This window comes from Oncorhynchus mykiss, unplaced genomic scaffold (genome assembly GCF_013265735.2).
Source record: "Oncorhynchus mykiss isolate Arlee unplaced genomic scaffold, USDA_OmykA_1.1 un_scaffold_216, whole genome shotgun sequence".
Classification (NCBI taxonomy): Eukaryota; Metazoa; Chordata; class Actinopteri; order Salmoniformes; family Salmonidae; genus Oncorhynchus; species Oncorhynchus mykiss.
Window position 1 is genome coordinate 495,594 of NW_023493686.1, and position 22,518 is coordinate 518,111.

The 22,518-nt window shown below is 43.8% G+C and overlaps 1 protein-coding gene and 1 long non-coding RNA gene across 2 annotated transcripts in view; one reads left to right on the plus strand and one right to left on the minus strand.

Moving 5' to 3' along the window:
• On the minus strand, positions 1-21,785 carry LOC110487201 (myosin heavy chain, fast skeletal muscle). Its single transcript, XM_036972995.1, has 41 exons — positions 21,706-21,785; positions 20,836-20,881; positions 20,499-20,726; positions 19,971-20,117; positions 19,462-19,618; positions 18,890-18,917; positions 18,553-18,661; positions 18,295-18,387; positions 18,060-18,120; positions 17,866-17,964; positions 17,428-17,531; positions 16,783-16,921; positions 16,435-16,553; positions 16,118-16,267; positions 15,853-16,023; positions 15,335-15,638; positions 14,933-14,997; positions 14,752-14,839; positions 14,518-14,635; positions 13,516-13,639; positions 12,935-13,071; positions 11,888-12,143; positions 11,119-11,361; positions 10,596-10,772; positions 10,354-10,499; positions 6,254-6,344; positions 5,581-5,970; positions 5,333-5,459; positions 5,026-5,144; positions 4,565-4,761; positions 4,246-4,429; positions 3,985-4,150; positions 3,544-3,668; positions 3,074-3,382; positions 2,649-2,852; positions 2,372-2,497; positions 2,073-2,243; positions 1,066-1,170; positions 874-969; positions 375-506; positions 1-21 (listed from the first exon to the last, which is right to left on the minus strand). Exons 3-41 carry the CDS (start codon positions 20,712-20,714, stop codon positions 1-3), a joined length of 5,814 nt encoding a protein of 1,937 aa, XP_036828890.1. The 5' UTR covers positions 20,715-20,726; positions 20,836-20,881; positions 21,706-21,785.
• The window catches only part of LOC110485382, a 14,415-nt gene continuing 11,861 nt past the window's right edge, over positions 19,965-22,518 (plus strand). Inside the window, exon 1 of the long non-coding RNA XR_005042044.1 lies at positions 19,965-20,003. This is a non-coding gene — a long non-coding RNA (uncharacterized LOC110485382). The remainder of the gene's footprint in view (positions 20,004-22,518) is intronic.

Consider the following 22,518-nt stretch of genomic DNA (forward strand, 5'->3'; position numbering starts at 1 on the left):
TTATTCAGCAACCTCTTTACCCTGTAAGAAGAAATAAATAATATAATGGATCAGTAATAATAATGAACATGATAAATATATGGATAGAATATAATGGATCAGTAATAATAATCAACATGATAAATATATGGATAGAATATAATATATCAAGCATTTAGTGCGCAGTACTCAGCTTGGATATTAGATGTTGAAGTACTAACTGAATTACTCTCATTAGATTGTTTAGCCCTTCCTGAAATGTTCTTCTTAGAGATCTTCAATACAGTTGAGTGTAAAAGGTCTGTATTGACCTCTGAGAAGACTGAATCATAGGTGGTGTTGATGTGGTCATATCTGAACATGAGTCAGGTACAGGTTTAGCAGCAGTTCTGTACCTTTCCAGAGTCACGGGTCTTGGCTCTGAGCTTGTTGACCTGAGTCTCAGCGATGTCAGCACGCTCCTCAGCCTCCTCCAGCTCATGCTGAACCTTCCTGAACTTAGACATGTGCTGGTTTGCTGCTTCCTCCTGGGTGAGGAAAAGAGAGGGAGAGCAGAACATCAGCATTTAAAGTTTGATGCTTCAGGTAGCAAATTAATATTCTCTTGTTAGGATAACAATGTATACAGGGAGCTGGATGATACAGCAGAGGAAGTGAGTGGCAGAACAGGGGATCAAACCACTGCCTCCAGCACGATCACTAGACCAGCCCCTGGTGCAGCAAATTCATATTCAACCCCACCTCCTTTAAGTTGGAAACGAATAGGAGGCATTTAGAAATGTGCATCATTTCATCAGCATTTACTTGTACTGTCAATTGTCATTGTTGACTGATGTGTTGTTTCTGTAGCAACCCGTCAAACTGTATGGATATGAAGTTTTGTCAGTGACTCACCGCTTCCTCAGCCTGCCTCTTGTAGGCCTTCACTTTCATCTGCAGCTTATCTACCAGGTCCTGAAGTCTGCTAACGTTCTTCTTATCCTCCTCAGTCTGTGAGAGAAGAGCAAAGAATCAATGTCACGAGAGTTTTATACACAAACCTGTCATTGTAAGTGTCAAGAGTGTAAAGAATGCACTTTCTCTTACCTGGTAAGTAAGCTCCTTGACTCTGCGCTCATACTTGCGGACTCCCTTGACTGCGTCTACACCTCTTCTCTGCTCGGCCTCCACCTCAGTCTCGAGCTCACGCACCTTTGTGGAATAAATACATGTAGGCATTTGTTTGAGGTGGTGAATCAAATCTTTGTAAGCAGAGGTAGAGTCTTCTACCCAGTCAAGGAGGCACAATTGTTGTCTTTCATTATGTTCTTTTCCAAGTGGTTCCCAAAGTGGAATTTACATTTAAATTTGTGAATGAATATTGCTAGCAACAACAGATGAAACTACCAAGGATCTGTGGAACAAGATTAGAAGGTCCAATACAATGTAATATTATTCATCCACTGTTTATGTTCTTAACCCTTAGATGTACAACATGGGCCTGGGAGGCTCACGGGGATATTAGTAGGCCCACTATTCCCACAATGATCATTTTAATAGTCAATTCTTCTTGAAGTTATAATATATAGGACTCTTTTTTTATTTGACCGATTTTGTCGTGCATTTAGCAGTGCATGTTGCAGTACCAGTATGGCCAATAGAGGCCGCCACTCGTCTGCTTTAATGTTATGAGTTTGCTTCTGTTATGGGGGATTGCGAAGTTTGCCAAGTGAGTCCACAGCAAGACAGAAGCACCGACATAAATACATTTTTACGTCTTTATTTTTAAGGTAAGTGAGAGGAGAAGCACAATTTTCTAGAGAGTAATGTTTTTATGTTCTTTCCCGGGGGCCAAGACTTGATTAGTCCAACTATGCACTGCTGAAGTCATAGTAAAACTGTGTGGATAATATTTATATCTGACTCTAAAGTAAGAGTTGTGTTCTGATATTATGAAGGGGTCCCTGATGCAAAGAAGTTTGGGAACTCCTGACTAAGGTGGGTTAATGAGAGAGAAAGTTGTTACATAATTCTCCTCTGTATTTTACATGATCAAATACATTTCCAGCAATCAGTCTTTCAATCCACCCTAATCCACCCTGGTGGTAACTCACCCTGGACTCCAGTTTCTGGAGCTGCTTCTTGCCTCCCTTCATGGCCAGATTCTCAGCCTCATCCAGGCGGTGCTGCAGGTCCTTGACTGTGATCTCCAGGTTCTTCTTCATCCTCTCCAGGTGAGAGCTGGTGTCCTGCTCCTTCTTCAGCTCCTCAGCCATCATGGCCGCCTGGAATAATAGTTTGTTTAATTTATGCACCAATGATAATGTCCCTCTCAGATCTTTGTTGTTCTTATCCAGCCCAGCTACCATTGTCACACGGGGACAAATCAAGTTGATGTAATTCAAGGACTCACATCAGTGATTGCCTTCTTGGCTTTCTCCTCTGCATTCCTGGCCTCCTGGACGATGTCGTCTACCTCTCCCTGCACCTGCACCAGGTCAGTCTCCAGCTTCTTCTTGGTGTTCAAAAGGCTGGTGTTCTGAAAGAGGAAACAATACTATTTGTTTAGCTCTAAAGAGAACTTACAAGGCTGAAATGATTCAACTCTCAAAGCAAGAATTGTTGAATTCAAGGTGTGTTTAAACGGTATGCTTGGTTGAGTTTCATTAGAAACGGCTTTTGACCCATACCTGGGAGTGCAGCAGTCCAACACGCTCGCTGGCGTCTACCAGCTCAGTCTCAGCCACTTTGCGGCCTCTCTCTGTCTGCTCCAGAGCAACTCTTAGCTCCTCGATTTCAGCCACCATCAGACCGTTTCTGCGCTCCACCATGGCTGCCTGCTCCTTCATGTCTTCTGCGACACGGACGGCATCATCAAGGTGCAATTGGGCATCCTGGGGTTCACAATGACATACGTTCATTAGGACTTGTGGAAGTAGGGGTGATAGGATGTGTGATAGAAATGTTCACTGGGAAGAATTTCCCCAGTATCCCTCCCTTTCTACAGCACATTGTTCACTCTATTCAATTTCTCTGTTGTATTATTTTCTACAGATTCACAAACAAATCCCTCTCCATGTTCAGGTTTTTGAACCTGATGTCCCAGTCCCTTTACCTTGAGCTGTCCCTGGACATTCCTCAGCTGTTTCTGGGCCTCAGCGGCCTGCCTGTTGGAGTGGCTCAGCTGGATCTCCATCTCGTTCAGGTCTCCCTCCATCTTCTTCTTCACCCTCAGGGCATCATTCCTGCTCCTGACCTCAGAGTCCAGGGTGCTCTGCATGGAGTCAACCACCCTCTGGCTGTTCCTCTTGATCTGCTCCATCTCCTCGTCCTTCTCAGCGATCTTCCTGTCCACCTCACCCTTGATCTGGTTCAGCTCCAGCTGCACACGCAGAATCTTAGATTCCTCGTGCTCCAGTGTTCCCTGGACAAACAGAAGCAGTCAGGCCAATTGTGTTCAATACATTTGGATGTGGGAATTAAATATATATGACTACAATAACCTCCAATACAAGGATCATTGGACTGTAGCTGGTGTTGGCAAGTGTAACACTGCTTTTCCCATCAAACAGCTGTAGTTTGTACCTCAGCCTCCTCCAGAGCGGTCTGGATCTCAGACTTCTCTGTCTCCACGGTCTTCTTGGCCTTCTCCAGCTCATGGATGCTCTTGCCAGTCTCTCCAATCTGCTCAGTCAGGTCAGAGATCTCCTCTGCACACACACAAACACACAGGAGCAGTTTAGACTCATGGGATTTCCAGCGGATATCACCAATGTACTGAAGTTGATATTGAATCATAACTGTTCATTAATTAACAGCAATTCATATGGTCCTACAAATGTAATTGCGCTGAACTTCCTACTGTTGTTAAAGGAAATAGCAATTACAAGTAAAATGATATATACAAATGATACTGTACATGACATTTCTGAAATGGTGTAATAGTAGTTTTGATGATTGCAGTTCCCTCCATTTTCAAAACACTAGTCAAACATGGGCCAAATAGAACTGCTGTCAAATGCTCACGTTGCAGGTTCTTGTTCTCTCTCTTCAGAGTCTCCAGATGATCCAGAGCCTCCTCGTAGGAGTTCTTCATCTTGAAGAGTTCAGTGCTCATAGAGCGAGCCTCCTTCTGAGCTCCTTCCAGCTCAGCCTGGCCCTCCTCATACTTCTGCTTCCACTCTGCCAGAACCTAGGAGAATCCATGGAATTTTCATGAGAAGTCATAGATGAAGCGTTATTAAATTAGAAATAAGAAAGAAAAAATATAGGTTTATTCATTTTCACCTTGTCAAAGTTCCTCTGCTTCTTGTCGAGGTTGGCGGCCAATGCGTTGGCTCTCTCAACATCAATCATGAGGTCCTCCACCTCTCCCTGCAGCCTCTGCTTGGTCTTCTCCAGGGAGGCACATTTGGAGTTGGTCGCCTCAATGGTCTCCTCAGCATCCTGCAGACGCTGGGCCAGCTTCTTCCTGTTGGACAACAGAGGGTGTTTTAATGGAGTGAGAGATATGTTACAATACATATTGATGTAACATTTTGTCAGAGCCCCCTACCACCCTCACCATCCACACCATATCTGAGTTTTTCTGTTGCGTGCGACTCACTTGGCCTCCTCCAGCTCCTCTGTGCGCTGGATGGCATCAGTTTCATACTTAGTCCTCCACTGAGCCACCTCACTGTTGGCCTTGGACATGCCGCGTTGCAGCTCTGCCTTGGCCTCCTGCTCCTCCTCAAACTGCTCCCTCAGGAGGTCACAGTCATGGCGGGCAGACTGGACACCGTGGGCCAGTGCGTTTTTAGCCTGTGAGAAAGAAAGACAAAGACAGATTAGAGAGAGAGTCAAACAAATGACAGTAGGAGTCTCTGAGGGTGGAGAGACAGTAGGAGTCTCTGAGGGTGGAGAGACAGTAGGAGTCTCTGAGGGCGGAGAGACAGTAGGAGTCTCTGAGGGCGGAGAGACAGTAGGAGTCTCTGAGGGCGGAGAGACAGTAGGAGTCTCTGAGGGTGGCGTAGTCACCATCTATGTGAAGATATGGCTCTAAACTCTCCATCTTGGGTCCCTTACCTTGACCTCCTCCTCAACCGCCCTCTTTAGCTCCTCCACCTGCTGGGTGAAGGCCTGTTTGCCTCTGGTCAGCTGAGACACCAGGGCTTCCTTCTCCTCAAGCTGGCGACCAAACTCACCTGCAGGGACAGAGGGGCATCTTGTAAATAGGGTCTCTGTTCTCTTGGATTGAAAATGTATTTTGAGGTATCGTAGGGAAATGTAAGGTGGTGAATTATGCAGTATAAACTATGTGCATATAGCTCCCAGTACATTATTGTGTTTTACTGAAGGAAGGCATTGGCTTGTTGTTTATTGTTGATGGTACCATTTTCTGTCAGGAGTCTGGCTCTCTGTCCGCTGATGTCGTTGACCTGGCGAACATTCTCATCATTCTTAGTCTTGAGCTCGCTCAGCTGGTCCTCAAGAGTACGGCATATCTTCTCCAGATTGCCCTGTTAGTGAAACATGTTCCATCGTTACTTTATATATGTGACTCCTGTCAACATCAGTTGAGTTGAATGGTGATGTAGTTGACCCTCCTCAACACTGCTTGACCAAAACATCACTACTCACCTTAGCCTTGGCGACGGCCTCCATGTTGCTAGAGAGGTCATCAATCTCCATCTTGTACTCGCTCTTCTCCTTCTCCAGCTTCTGCTTGACGCGCTGCAGGTTGTCGATCTGCTCCCCGAGCTCAGCCACACTGTCGGCCTGCTTCTTGCGCAGAGCGGCGGCTGTGGCCTCATGCTGCAGGGTGGACTCTTCAAGATCACGACGCAGCTTCTGGAACTCAGCCTCACGCTTCTTGTTCATCTCAATCTGAGCAGCAGTGGCGCCTCCGGCCTCTTCCAGCCTCTCGCTGATCTCCTCAAGTTCCCTGGAGAGATCGGCCCTCTGCTTCTCAACCTTAGCCCTGGCAGCTCGCTCAGCCTCAATTTCCTCCTCCAGCTCCTCAATACGGGCCTAGAACAGGGGACAGTAGTAGTTGAAACAATTGAAACTCACAAAATAATAATAGTATTTATATTTTGCATAAATGTGTTTAATAAAAACCCAGTTACACTAATATATTCAGTAGACAGTGTCCCATGCAGGAACCAAAACCACAATGTTCAGAACCACCATCTTCCAACCTACTCAGCTGTCAGAAGCCACCTGGAAAAATGTTTGCTACCAGAATAATGTTTTTCAGGAAATGATTCAAGTCTGTGCTTTTCTGTACTGGAGCTTATATCCTGTACTGTACCTGGAGTTCCTTGATCTTCTTCTGCAGCTGAGCTCCCAGAGACTGCTCATCCTCAACCTTGCTGAGGAGCTGGGTGGTCTCAAACTCCTTCCTAAGAAACACAAACAGGTAAATTGCAGAGTTGGTTTTGTTTCTATAGTGTAAAGCAGTGGTCACCCACATTTTCTGAGTCAAAATGCATGCCGAGATCTACCGCTCTGATTTTTTTATTAACATAACTTTCAACATGTAAGCCTATGCAACATTAACCAATTAAAAACAGTACTGTAGCAATGTGGTTTGTTCAGTAAGCTATAGGCCCAATACATTATCACTGCATTCGGGCTTTGCTTGAATTTACCTGCCAATGCATTGTTGTTCAGGTCATTAAAAAAATACATATATATTTCAAAATTTGAGGTAGGCTATATGATCACACCAGTAATAGATCCGTTGTTGTACTACTTGTGAGGCACAGCTGAGTGAGCAGACATTTACATTATCTGCTTTTACTTCTATTTTACTGGGCTGATGGTGCCTGCATCTGAGGGTCCGTCTCAGCAGAGGGAGAGAGTAGCAGACTGAGGGTCTGTCTCAGCAGAGGGAGAGAGCAGCAGACTGAGGGTCTGTCTCAGCAGAGGGAGAGAGCAGCAGATTGAGGGTCTGTCTCAGCAGAGGGAGAGAGCAGCAGACTGAGGGTCTGTCTCAGCAGAGGGAGAGAGCAGCAGATTGAGGGTCTGTCTCAGCAGAGGGAGAGAGCAGCAGACTGAGGGTCTGTCTCAGCAGAGGGAGAGAGCAGCAGATTGAGGGTCTGTCTCAGCAGAGAGAGAGAGCAGCAGACTGAGGGTCCGTCTCAGCAGAGGGAGAGAGCAGCAGACTGATGGTCCGTCTCAGCAGAGAGAGAGAGCAGCAGATTGAGGGTCTGTCTCAGCAGAGAGAGAGAGCAGCAGATTGAGGGTCTGTCTCAGCAGAGGGAGAGAGCAGCAGATTGAGGTTCTGTCTCAGCAGAGGGAGAGAGCAGCAGATTGAGGTTCTGTCTCAGCAGAGTGAGAGAGCAGCAGACTGAGGGTCTGTCTCAGCAGAGGGAGAGAGCAGCAGATTGAGGGTCTGTCTCAGCAGAGGGAGAGAGCAGCAGACTGAGGGTCTGTCTCAGCAGAGGGAGAGAGCAGCAGATTGAGGGTCTGTCTCATCAGAGGGAGAGAGCAGCAGACTGAGGGTCTGTCTCAGCAGAGGGAGAGAGCAGCAGACTGAGGGTCTGTCTCAGCAGAGGGAGAGAGCAGCAGACTGAGGGTCTGTCTCAGCAGAGGGAGAGAGCAGCAGACTGAGGGTCTGTCTCAGCAGAGGGAGAGAGCAGCAGACTGAGGGTCTGTCTCAGCAGAGGGAGAGAGCAGCATATTGAGGGTCTGTCTCAGCAGAGGGAGAGAGCAGCAGATTGAGGGTCCGTCTCAGCAGAGGGAGAGAGCAGCAGACTGAGGGTCTGTCTCAGCAGAGGGAGAGAGCAGCAGACTGAGGGTCTGTCTCAGCAGAGGGAGAGAGCAGCAGATTGAGGGTCTGTCTCAGCAGAGGGAGAGAGCATCAGATTGAGGGTCTGTCTCAGCAGAGGGAGAGAGCAGCAGACTGAGGGTCTGTCTCAGCAGAGGGAGAGAGCAGCAGATTGAGGGTCTGTCTCAGCAGAGGGAGAGAGCAGCAGATTGAGGGTCTGTCTCAGCAAAGGGAGGGAGCAGCAGATTGAGGGTCTGTCTCAGCAGAGGGAGAGCGCATCAGATTGAGGGTCTGTCTCAGCAGAGGGAGAGAGCAGCAGACTGAGGGTCTGTCTCAGCAGAGGGAGAGAGCAGCAGATTGAGGGTCTGTCTCAGCAGAGGGAGAGAGCAGCAGATTGAGGGTCTGTCTCAGCAGAGGGAGAGAGCAGCAGACTGAGGGTCCGTCTCAGCAGAGGGAGAGAGCAGCAGATTGAGGGTCCGTCTCAGCAGAGGGAGAGAGCAGCAGATTGAGGGTCTGTCTCAGCAGAGGGAGAGAGCAGCAGACTGAGGGTCCGTCTCAGCAGAGGGAGAGAGCAGCAGATTGAGGGTCCGTCTCAGCAGAGGGAGAGAGCAGCAGATTGAGGGTCTGTCTCAGCAGAGGGAGAGAGCAGCAGATTGATGGTCTGTCTCATCAGAGGGAGAGAGCAGCAGATTGAGGGTCAGTCTCAGCAGAGGGAGAGAGCAGCAGATTGAGGGTCAGTCTCAGCAGAGGGAGAGAGCAGCAGATTGAGGGTCTGTCTCAGCAGAGGGAGAGAGTATCAGATTGAGGGTCTGTCTCAGCAGAGGGAGAGAGCAGCAGATTGAGGGTCAGTCTCAGCAGAGGGAGAGAGCAGCATATTGAGGGTCAGTCTCATCAGAGGGAGAGAGCAGCAGACTGAGGGTCTGTCTCAGCAGAGGGAGAGAGCAGCAGATTGAGGGTCAGTCTCAGCAGAGGGAGAGAGCAGCAGATTGAGGGTCAGTCTCAGCAGAGGGAGAGAGCAGCAGATTGAGGGTCTGTCTCAGCAGAGGGAGAGAGTATCAGATTGAGGGTCTGTCTCAGCAGAGGGAGAGAGCAGCAGATTGAGGGTCTGTCTCAGCAGAGGGAGAGAGCAGCAGATTGAGGGTCAGTCTCAGCAGAGGGAGAGAGCAGCATATTGAGGGTCAGTCTCATCAGAGGGAGAGAGCAGCAGACTGAGGGTCTGTCTCAGCAGAGGGAGAGAGCAGCAGATTGAGGGTCAGTCTCATCAGAGGGAGAGAGCAGCAGATTGAGGGTCTGTCTCAGCAGAGGGAGAGAGTATCAGATTGAGGGTCTGTCTCAGCAGAGGGAGAGAGCAGCAGATTGAGGGTCCGTCTCAGCAGAGGGAGAGAGCACCAGATTGAGGGTCTGTCTCAGCAGAGGGAGAGAGCAGCAGATTGAGGGTCTGTCTCAGCAGAGGGAGAGAGCAGCAGATTGAGGGTCTGTCTCAGCAGAGGGAGAGAGCAGCAGATTGAGGGTCAGTCTCAGCAGAGGGAGAGAGCAGCAGATTGAGGATCTGTCTCAGCAGAGGGAGAGAGCAGCAGATTGAGGGTCTGTCTCAGCAGAGGGAGAGAGCAGCAGATTGAGGGTCAGTCTCAGCAGAGGGAGAGAGCAGCAGATTGAGGGTCTGTCTCAGCAGAGGGAGAGAGCAGCAGATTGAGGGTCAGTCTCAGCAGAGGGAGAGAGCAGCAGATTAAGGGTCCGTCTCTCAACATCCCTCTGCTCTCCCTTTCCTCCACTGACACTGACCATAAAGGGGTCTTCCAGCTGATGGCGAAACTCGTGTCGCGCTTATTATTATCGCATTATTTCTGCCTCGTACACAAATTCATGTTGTTACTCCTATGAACAGAGAAAGGGAAATATTCATTGATATTAAAAGAGACCCAAAGCCGCTAATAATAACAACAACAACGCCTGTAGATACACTTTCCAATTCATTCATTACTGTTGCTCTGCTTGTTGTAGCGCTGAGTGGAAATAAGAAGAACGCGCATTTTATGGCTTATAAAAGTGTTGAAAACAAAGTGTTGACAGGGCTGAGTAAGAACTTAAACACGAACTCTCTCATAGAAACAGCAGCTCTTTGGTGTATTCGTTGACAGTCTCTCTCTCTAGTCGTGGTTTTGTAATCTCACAGTATCAATTTTGCCGTATCTTTCTTCCACGTTACTGCAGACTTGGTCATTTGAGCAATCTGATTGGCCAGCGGAGGCATAGTGCACTTGATTTTCTCTCCAGGCCCACCAGGAAGGCAGTGGTTGTACCTTCAGACACATTAAATGGCAACAGTTTGCCTACCCGGCCCACAGGGCAGCTGAATTGGCTGCACCTGACACCAACAGCCCGAGACAAAAATAAAAAATAGGGACAGAAGGCTTTATCATTGGGTTTTTACAAAAATGTTTGGCGATCGACTAGAAATGCCTTGGAGATCGACAAGTCGATCGCGATCGACCGGTTGGTGACCACTAGTGTAAAGGGAGAGAATAATACCATTCACTTTGCTTTTAAGAATCACAAGCAAGTGGTAATTCATAATTACAATAGTTAGTCAAGAACAACCATTATAGCAGGTAATACTGTAGTCATTTGTTTGTGTTTACTTCTTGATTTTCTCATCAGCTTGCTGCTTGTCATTCTCCAGGTCCATTATGGACTCCTGGGCCAGTTTCAGATCTCCCTCCAGCTTTCTCTTGGATCTCTCAAGGTCCATACGGAGCTTCTTCTCTTGCTCCAGAGAACCCTCAAGCTAGAAGATAAAAACACATATATTATTAAAATCTAAACAACTGAAGATAATATCATCTTACATACTATCATGGCCAAAATGTCAAACTCCACTCACGTCGTCCACTTGCTGTTCCAGCTTGGTCTTGGCCTTGGTCAGAGTGTTGACTTTGTCCTCCTCTGCCTGCAGGTCATCCAGTGTCTGCTGGTGGGCCTCTTGGAGGGCTTTCTTCTCCTTGGTCAGCTTGGCAACACTCTCATCCATAGACGCCATCTCCTCTGTCAGGTTTTTAACCTGAAAATGGCCACAACATAATTATACTTCACCATAAAGGGGAGATTTAGTTTGTTAAATATTGCATTAATTTAATTTAGATTAGAAATTAATCAACAACTACAGTAGATTCAACACTAGATGTCAGTGTTCACCATGCCAGTGTACTGAGTGGAAGTCATAAATGAGGGGGAGCAGAACATACAATGAATGTGAATGAGTACCAAGCAAGTGAAATTCCCCTATTGTATCTTAATATTTCCTGCACCCATAATACAACTTGAATTCCATTTCTGTTATGCTATGTTTTGAGTTGTTTAATGTTTGGATTATTGTTGGTTAGACTGTCTATAGTAAGACACAAGACCTTGTTTTCAGTGGCGTGCTTCTCCTTCTCCACTTTGGCCAGGGTGAGCTCCAGGTCATCAATATCCTTCTTCAGCTCAGAGCACTCATCCTCCAGCTTCCTCTTCTTTGCAGTCAACTCAGCATTGATCTCCTCCTCATCCTCCAGCCTCTCGGTCGTCTCTTTGAGCTTAGCCTCCTGCTGGATCTTGCTCTTGATGAGCCCCTCACACCTTTCCTCAGCATCGTTCAGACTCTCTCCTTCCTGGTTTCAGAACAGGAGTAAACAAAATCAGAGGCCTCACTTTGTGTATTGAAGGTCGAGCAAATCAAAAGAAATTAATGAATTTTATAAAGTATATAACACTGGCAATAAAAATGTGTCAGTTAACCACGTACTTTAGTGTGTTCGTATGTGTGTGTAAATCAAATAAAATGTATTTATATAGCCCTTCGTACATCAGCTGATGTCTCAAAGTGCTGTATAGAAACCCAGCCTAAAACCCCAAACAGCAAGCAATGCAGGTGTAGAAGCACGGTGGCTAGGAAAAACTCCCTAGAAAGGCCAAAACCTAAGAAGAAACCTAGAGAGGAAACAGGCTATGTGGGGTGGCCAGTCCTCTTCTGGCTGTGCCGGGTGGAGATTATAACAGAACATGGCCAAGATGTTCAAATGTTCATAAATGACCAGCATGGTCGAATAATAATAAGGCAGAACAGTTGAAACCAAGATGGTCAAATGTATTCATGTGTATGTAAATGTGCCCTCCTGAAGGTCGTTGCTGACTCACAGATGCGACTTGGAGTGACAGGTCGTTCTTCTCCTGTGTCAGGGCCACCAACTTCTCCTCCATTTGCTTCTTTGTGGACAGAGCCTTGGCCAGGTCTGTCTTCATCTTCTCATAGTTCTCCTTCATGTTGGCCAGCTCCTTCTCAGTCTCAGCGCTCTGCAACAGGGGCTTGATCTTGAAGTACAACTTCATCCATGGCCAGGTTTTGACATTCATGAATGAGCGGATGTTGTACTGGATGGCGTAAATTGATTCTCTGGTCGACAGAAAGGATGGAGTGGCATGGTGAGTGACATGGTGAGTGGCATGGTGAGTGACATACTTAAAGCTACATTCTGGGATTAGACTACACTACACTACATTACATTACATTGATAACTTTTTTTAAATCCAGGTTGTTTCAACGTCATCACATTTAATTTGGGGGTTGAAATGACCAGTGGGATGTTTCATAAAGCTACATTCTGGGAGTCGAAGAATAACTAAATGGAACCCCAACCACTGTCTGTTTACAGCTGAGGGAGGGGGCAAGGACTGACAGATTATCATTACGGGAATCGAAGAATAACTAAATGGAACCCCCACCACTTTCTGTTTACAGCTGAGGGAGGGGGCAAGGACTGACAGATTATCATTACGGGAATCGAAGAATCACAAAATGGAACCCCAACCACTTTTTGTATACAGCTGAAAGGGGCTTGGGAAATGTAACCCCTCTTAAATTCAAAGACAGTGCTCTAAATGCGAGGACTGACAGATTATGCTAAGCTCATGAGACATTTTTATATTCTTCAATAAGGAATGGGTTAATATCACACATTAAATGACAATTGAACAGCCAAATCCCAAACTGCAGCTATAAAGCTAGAATCCTTAGTTGCTACATCCATTTCTGGACTAAATGAATGAACCCTAAAGCTTTAGTAGACCATTATAAGATGTACTTTCTCATTCTGAACAACTCACAGCATATACAGTATGTAATCATAATGCATTAGATACAGGTGGTTGACAGAAAGCTTTGCCAAGATGTCTACTATTCCTCACCTCCTCTCCATCATCTTGCTAAACTCTCTCCTCATGAGGAATCCACGGCTGAGAGCCTGGACCATGCCGACCAGAGTGGCCAGCTTCTCATCTCTCATCTCCTCCAGGACACCCAGCAGACCGGCTTTGAAGAACACCTGAGACACAGGTTAACACGGTCAATGGAACCACAGATTGTGACAGATAGAAAGGCTTGATTCAAAAGAGGGGAACAACACCACTAGATTGATTTAAACAACATTAACTCTGCAATAGTTGCAACCAAACCATGTGACAGGTTGTTTCTAAGTTGTTAGTTATTGTACAGTTGTAGATTAATAATGTACACAGATACAGATAACTGCAGCCATACCACTCTAACACAATGTACATGATAATGAGTTTAGATTCTCTTCTATACTTGTGATGTATGACTTTGAAGAAAAACACTACAATGTTTTTCCACCTTTTCCATTAGTTAAATGAAGAAGAAAGAACAAAAGGATGGATAGATCAACTAGAGAGATTTTATATGGTACGGGTTTAAATTATCATTCCAGCTGTGTTTTGTTGTCAGATTTTTCTGGGGGGTTTTGACTGACCTTGGTGTGTCCAAACTTGTAATCCTCATGATTTACATCAATGGACCCAAGCAGCTTCTCTGAAGCCTTCTTGTTGTCCATGAACTGGCCCTCAGGGATGACACTGGCATTCAGTACTTTGTACCTGAATGAGAGGACAGTTTTAAAATATGCCAAATTGTCATTGGTTGGTTGGTTATAGAGTGAGGTTCATAATGATCGGCACCCTTGATAAAGATGAGCAAAATAGACTGTATAACATGAATAACACAAATACTGAGCTATATTCTATGGTCTAAAAGCTTTTTGGATTAAAAAAAATATGTATATGAAGAAAATAAACCCAAACCTGTAAAATATGGTGGTGGATCTCTGATGTTATGGGGCTACTTAACGTCAACTGATCCGGGGGCCTCGTTAAGGTCAACGGCATCATGACCTTTACCCAGTACCATGACATTTTAGCCAAAATCTCGGTTGCCTCAGCCAGGAGGCTGAAACGTGGCCACGGGTGGGTATTACAGCAAGACAATAACCCCAAGCACACATCAAAATCCACAAGGAAAGGGTTCATCAACCACATAATCAACATTTTACTATGGCCATCTCAGTATCCAGACTTGAAGCCCATTGAAAACCTGTGGTTTGAATTGAAGAGGGCCGTCCATAAGTGCAGACAATGGATATCAAGGATCTGGAAGGATTCTGTAAGGAGGGTCCAACATCCCTCCCATTGTGATCTACAATCTCATACAACATTCTAGAAAAAGACTCAGTGCCATTGTCCTCGTACTGAAAACAGGGGTGCCAATCATGATGCACCCTATCTTAAAATAAAATAAGAATTGTTGAACAAAATCTCGTTCTCTGAGTATAAAATAATATAATTCACAAATGTTTGACCGTACAATATAGCTCAGTATCAGTGTTATTTGATAGTCTTTTCTGCTCATCTTTATCAAGAGTGCCAATCATTTCTCTGTGTGTGTGTGTGTGTGTGTGTGTTTGTGAGAGTGTGTGTACCTCTGCTTGAAATCAGCATAGATGATTCTGCTGGGGAAGCCCTTTCTGCAGATCCTGATACCCTCCAGTACACCATTACACCTGAGCTGGTGGATAACCAGGAAGTTCTCCATCAGACCTGGTAAAACAAAACAAGTCTCTTTTAATACTCATAAACAGGTTAAAGATTGGAATGGTTAAGGTTACTCATACTGTACTGATAAGATGACATATTTAACTCAATATTTCTTGTACCTGGAGTCTTTGACTCGTTGGGGATCAGGCAGCGCACAAAGTGAGGATGAGTGCTCCTCAAGTTGGTCATCAGCTTATGTAAGTTCTCCTGTAAGAGGGTTACAAACCATTTTCTCAGACATCATTTATGATAATCAATGCAACTTTTGAAGGACTGAATATGCAGATCTCAAAAGCTCACCCTGAACTGGGAGGACACAGTCTGCATGGAACCACCCTTCTTCTTGCCTCCTTTCTTGGCTTTATCTGTTAAAATGGGGGAAAGTAAAAGATAACTAGAAAAGTACATTTCCTAGAGCGGGTGGAATAAATATAATAATAATAAGAGTATGTAAGAAATCTAGAGTGGTCTTGTCTTCAGCAAGCACACTAATTATAAACCAGAGAATCTCTGGTTAACTTCACACTTATCTAGAGGCAAATGCTGCCAATGAGATTGTTTAAAATAACATCTGGTGTATGAGTAAATCAACCAGGTGATAAACCCTGAGAAATTGTGATACATTGAAAGACTTTAAAGAACATTTGGTTCTTAGTTATAACTATTATTTAGTTAAATATTGTGACGTGATGCTAGTCTTACCCTCAGGAGGGGGAGGGGGATACAGGGCAGCCAGAATTTTCACTGGGGACTTCCCGTACAACTGACAAACTGAGTCGTTCAGGGGGTCCTTGTTCTTCTCCAGCCACCCAGTGATGTTGTAGTCCACAGTGCCGGCGTAGTGAACCAGGGAGAAGTGTGCCTCTTGCTTGCCTTTGGCAGGCTTGGGCTTCTCAAACGACTTTGTTTTGCCAAGATGCTGGGAGTACAGCTTGTCCTTGAAGGTAGTGTCTGAAGACTTGGGGAACATGCACTCCTCTTCAAGGATGGAGAAGATGCCCAATGGCTTTACAAAAAGAGATGTATATCAAATTAGTGATATTTACACTTTGGATTACATTCATTCCTTTAGTAAACATGCTGTTATAGGATTATATTCATTTAGAGGCACATAATTGGAAACATATTGAGATCTCAACAGTCAGATGCTGATAATATCTCACACAGCGTTCCATTTGAGCTTTGCTGTTGAGGTCCATTATAATCCTCAGACATCTTACCTTCTCAATAAGCTCAATGCAGGCAGCCAAGTCCATGCCAAAGTCAATGAAGGCCCAGACGATTCCCTCCTTCTTGTACTCCTCTTGCTCCAGGACGAACATGGTGTGGTTGAAAAACTGTTGCAGTTTCTCATTGGTGAAGTTGATGCACAGCTGCTCCATGCTGTTGTACTGTTGATGGAATTTTAAAAGGGATAATTTCATCATACAAGATTGTAATCAATCTGAATCACAACTAATTGTCTTGTTCTGGTCTCATACTCACATCAAAGATCTCAAACCCGGCAATGTCAAGCACACCAATATAGAACTGTCTTGGATTCTTGGTGTCCAACATCTCATTGATACGGATGACCATCCACAAGAACATCCTCTCATAGATGGACTTGGCCAGAGCACTGACTGAGTTATTAACCTGCAATGATAATACCTCAAATGAATACATGAGATGTTGACCATGTCCAGTGATAAGGTGATACGAGCTTGGAAAAAACAACATCACTATTCAAAAAAGCATAGCAGTCATCTCCACAAAGATTCCTGTGCTCAGAAAATGTTAGATGCTGTGTTTGGCAGTCTTACCTGAGCCACAGTCTGTCCCTTGGTCACATACTCGTTGCCGACCTTCACTCTGGGGTAGCACAGAGCCTTCAACATCTCAGCTGAGTTCAGGCCCAGCAGGTAGGCAATTTTATCAGCCACTGGAGAGAGAACCAACAACAACAGACTCAGGGACACAAGATCAATTGTTTATGATGTCATACTGACAAAAATTGTTTGGCACAATCATATCCGAATGTAGTATTTTGGTCTCCAAAAATGATCTCCTGCCTGACTTTCATGTGGCACTGTCTGTCTTAGGTGTTCTATTTCTATGTTGGGGAATGGGACTAATGCTCTACATATTGTATATCTATGAGTGGGACTCACCCTCTGTGCCGTCTGGCTCGGCCTGCTCCTCACGCTGCTTCTGCTTGAATTTCAAGTTTCCATGGTGCACTACAGCTCCTGTCAGCTTGTAGATGCCAATCTTCTCTTCATTAGTGAAGCCCAGGATTGTAATGGCATCCTGGCATTAAAGAGGAAGTACAACAGAGATTAACTGAACAGTTGTTTGCTCAGTTACACTACAGTTCTGGGCTCACTCCAGAACCAATGGGATGAATAGATATGACTCTGTGCCAACACATTAGTGATGGAAACACAAAAGGAGTTTTACACAGTTCCACAAGGCACTTAGCTCTCTTATGGAAGCTTTACATGACGAAATGTGAAGTTATGAAGAGTGGCTTGAGGCACATGCCTAACTAACACAAGTAATTTGTCCCATGTAGCTCAGTTGGTAGAGCAGGACACTTGATACCCCAGGGTTGTGGGTTCAAATCCCATGAGGGACCAGTATGAAAATGTATGCACTTACTAAGTTGCTATGGATAAGGGAGTCTCCTAAATGACTAAATTGTCAATGAGATTAAATCATGACAATTCCCAGCCGCTACTAAGTTGTATTTTCACACCGCATTCAGTGTGTATGGTGGTCCTACCCATTCTATATCTAGAGTTTGTTTAACTCACGTCTGTGGCATCCAGCTCGTCATTGTCGTTGATGCTGGCCACAGCGATCTGACCCTGACTACACATGGGGAAGTCGTAGGGGTTGGTGGTGATGAGCGCCATTTCTGTGGACAACAGAGAACAGCTTGTTAGTTAAAAATGTTAGAATTCTGCTCTCCTACCTTTACAGTATCTCTCCCTCCTTTACTCAATAGATGGACTCAATGATACATGTAGTATATAATGAATAGCATAAAGAGGAGACTGAGACTTGTGGACTAGTGCATCACAGTGCATTACTTGATAGATATTTCCCAGAGACCTAACCCGTGTCTAGATGTCTTGTTACCTTGGATGTAATCATTGTAATAGTATTATTAGTGTGGACTATGAATATTTTTAACAAGTTCCACAGATGGGGGTGGGAGTAATTTCCCCTGAACCTCTACTTTTTCGTACCAACTATCTCAGGTTTGTGGCCTGTCATCATCTGGAAGAAGATGTGGTAGCCTCTCTCATCGGGCAGCTGGAAGGACACCCTGGACTTCTCCAGCAGGTCTGAGAGAGAAAGAGAGAGAGAAAATGAAGATGATATAATTACATTTTATCTGTGAACTTAGGAAAGCATTGAGAAATAATCAAAGCCAACTCACAGGTCTCAATGTCAGCTTTAGCCAGTTTGCCAGCTTGGAAGTGAATCCTGATAAATTTACCCTACAGTAGAGCATGGGGGTTTGAAATAGGTCAACAAATAATTCTAACATTTTACTTTGATAAACCCTTTAAATGTTACAGTTTGTTGGACATCTATTGATTTAACAAAAGGGAACTACTGCAATAAATTTTTCCAATATAAGGTAACTTCCACAGTATGCCCTTCATACTTACAAAGCGAGACGAGTTGTCGTTCCTCACTGTCTTGGCATTACCGTAAGACTCCAGCAGAGGGTTAGCTGCAATGATCTGATCCTCAAGAGACCCCTGATTGAGACAAACACAAGTTTCTCAGAAACTGGAAAAGTGTTCAAGTTTGTTTTTCTCTATGACTTGAACAAATTTCTTGAAACATGATTCACTGATGGAAAAAAGTTTGCTCAGAAAACCAAACTGAAATGTGTTAAAAAGGCAAACATAAGAACAACCTACCTGCATTTTGTTGGGGTCTGCTTCCTTCTTGCCACCAGACACTGCAATGGTGGCAAAGTACTGGATGACACGCTTGGTGTTGACAGTCTTTCCTGCACCGGATTCTCCGCTGGTTTATATGACAGAGAAAGAGGGGTTTTAGTTACATGTTTGAGTGTCAGATTGTCTTTCACTAAGAAATAGCATAGAAAAATACACTGTTAACCTGTGTTCTGACATAAGTCTTTAACAAATAATCCTTCTCATCGACTCGATATTACACATAACCTGATGCTCTAATCCATTCATAATGTCATGTATTTTCATCATCAAAGTGAAATTTTAGTAAACAACTCACGTAATCAGGATGGACTGGTTCTCCTTATCTGGAACCAAAAAACATATTACTTATCATACTCAAGAAACATTATGGGGACATTATTTAATTCATAGCATCATCATGAATTTCATTTTTGAAAATGTTCCATTGAAGTGAAGCTTAGTGAAAATCAGATATTGTTAGAAACTGTTAGAAAACAGTAGATACCTGTCTGAGGCAGTTTTTAATTTCCATTGACAGATCCATCCATCTTTCCATATGCACTTATGTCCATCCATCCATCCATCCATCCATCCAACCAAACAATACATCCAACCAACCATCCATCAGTCCGTCCATCCATCCATCCATCCATCCATCCATCCATCCATCCAACCAAACAATACATCCAACCAACCATCCATCCATCCATCCATCCATCCATCCATCCAACCAAACAATACATACAACCAACCATCCATCCATCCATCCATTCATCCATCCATCCATCCATCCATCCAACCAAACAATACATACAACCAACCAACCATCCATCAGTCCATCCATCCATCCAACCATCCATCCATCCATCCATCCATGAGATTTCGTACCAATCATCATGAACTGAAAGGCGTTGTCAGAGACGGAGAAGATATGGGGTGGAGCCTCCATCCTCTTCTTCCCTCTGTAGGCGTTGACAACCTCTTCGTCGTACACTGGGAGCCACTTGTAGGGGTTCACCGTGGCACAGAAGAGCCCAGAGTAGGTCTGGATGAAAGCATAATTAATTTAGGAGATTAACAAAGTCATATGGACTTTTACCTGGATTGATGTGAGGATGTGGGTGTATTTTGGTTTACTGATGTGGGTCTACTGTATTGATATGTTTTGGTTTCTACCATTCATTTATGTGTAGGACTGTATGTGTATATTTATTATGTTCATGTGTGTGTGTTTATTATCTTCATGTATGTGTGTATTTATTATCTTCATGTGTATATTTATTATCTTCATGTATGTGTGTGTTTATTATCTTCATGTATGTGTGTGTTTATTATCTTCATGTATGTGTGTATTTATTATCTTCATGTGTATGTGTTTGTATGTGCAGGTTTCTTACATAGATCATCCATGCTGCATAACGCTCTTTGAGGTTATACAACACAGAGGCTTCATTCAGGTAGGTCATCATGGCCATGTCCTCAATCTTGTCGTACTTAGGGGGGTTCATCTCATAGATGTCTGCATCTTTGAACTCTTTTCCTTCCTGAAACAGTCAGAAATCTAGATTACAACACAGATCAAACTGGACATGACTGAATACTTCTTGCTCATTAAATAAATAAGTTTAATCATTAAAAAAATATACATCCGCATTTAATCCAACTACTTAGTTATCACCCACTGACACATAACTGGTGATTCTTGACTAGTCAACATTCTATGTCATGTTTAAATAGCAGCAATACAAATTATGTGTTTTAAGGTGATACATTGTCTGCAAAACAAAATGTAATGCTTCTTAATCTATTTTTTTTGTAACTGATTTCTAATTGCCTTATAGACATTGTTTGGATTTTCAGTGATTTTTTAAGAAATAGAGTAACTTCACAAAATTAAACTTGACTACTTTTCAGATCAGACTTACCTCCTTACTTCCGTCAGGTCTCGTGACTGTCACAGTACATTTCCCTTCTGTCCTGGCAGTGACTAAACCCTTAAGGTACAGCTCCACCTTGTCTGTAACGTAGCAGGCGTTCTTTGAATCAAAGGGTGCGGCTTGTGCCTCAATCCTCTCCCTCTCAGGCTTACGGAGGTATATGGCAGCCTTGCCGTAGATTTGCATCTCTGCGTCCGTACTCATGGTGACGGATAACTAGGAAAGAGATGAAACAACCACAGAGTCAGTCAACAGAGTTAGGTGAGCGGTATCTCTCTCAGAATATTCTCACACTTTTTATGTGAAGAGTCAAACCATGTCTCACCTTATTTTTCCCCTCCTACAGATGAATGTGTACTTCTTGGAGGACCCTGTGAAACATGAGTGTTGTGAAAACCCACAAGTCTAAAGCCTTATCATAGAACCCCTGAAGGGCTAGAAAACATTTAACTCAATCATTACATGTCAAATTCAACTACAGGTGCAACTGGTAACTTTCATTTTCCTAGTGGCAACTCACTTTACTACACATTCTGTCAGGAATTCAAATAAATTCCCATAAAACTCAGTTACATTCTAGAACACCAACTCAATTTACTACACATTCTGTCAGGAATTCAAATAAATTCCCATAAAACTCAGTTACATTCTAGAACACCAACTCAATTTACTACACATTCTGTCAGGAATTCAAATAAATTCCCATAAAACCCAGATACATTCTAGAACACCAACTCAATTTACTACACATTCTGTCAGGAATTCAAATAAATTCCCCTGAAACTCAGTTACATTCTAGAACACCAACTCAATTTACTACACATTCTGTCAGGAATTCAAATAAATTCCCCTGAAAACCCAGTTACATTCTAGAACACCAACTCAATTTACTACACATTCTGTCAGGAATTCAAATAAATTCCCCTGAAACTCAGTTACATTCTAGAACACCCTTTCAAGTGCAGGAGCACCACTGAAAGTTACAGATTTGAAATAAAACACATTTAAGTATAACACATAATACAAATATATATATATATATATTTTTTTTTATAAATGCCACTTGATTGCATATTGTCAAATCTTACAAGAGACATGCAGAAGTCAATTCAAACAGTGCAGTTAGCTACTGCCTCAGATGCTGAGTACAAAGATGAGATAAATGTAAACATCTAAGGAGGTGGAGAGGTCTTACCACAGAGGAAGAAGGTATCTGACTTATGGATGCTGGGGCCTCAGCCTCCTTATATCTGGTTGGAAGTGCCAACCAAGCAAAAGTTAATTATGGACCACTCTGGGAAAGGAAATAAATTGGATGAGAGAGCTGTTTATTTCTGTGTCTCACTAGCACCTCCCACTTCCAGGAGCACCACACTCCCATGACATTACTTTTTAATATCATATTTGTCTCTGAATTGAATTTCACTGAATTTACGTAAATGATAGATGTCATTATTAATAATTATGACGATAACAAAAGTTTGATTCTTCCCAATGTAACTTCCACTTTCACTGAACCTCATATACTGTAATGGACTGAGCCCACGTTGCTTGTGGCTGAATGGATGCAAGTCCACACAGCAATGTTCTAGTAGAAAGCCTTATCAGAGGAGTGGAGGCTGTTATAGCAGCAAAGGGGAGGCCAATTCCATATTAATGCCTATGATTTTAGAATGAGATGCCCGACGAGCAGGTGTCCACATACTTTTGGTCATGTAGTGTATTTATCTTCAGTTTGATAGTCGTTCCACGAAATGAGTCCCTTTCACATCCCTTTGACATTTTATGTAGACATTGTGTACAAATATTGCATTTTAAAAGCCTGTGGTATTAAATGAAATGCTCTGATTTCTAATATGAATCAAGACTTGCTAAAGTGGCATAATGCATTTAGGAATGTCCCTGTGTGAACCCTCTGTGACTTCTAGGAAGATTTTAGCCTCCTTAACCCCAAAATGCATTTAGGAATGTCCCTCTGTGAACCCTCTGTGACTTCTAGGAAGATTTT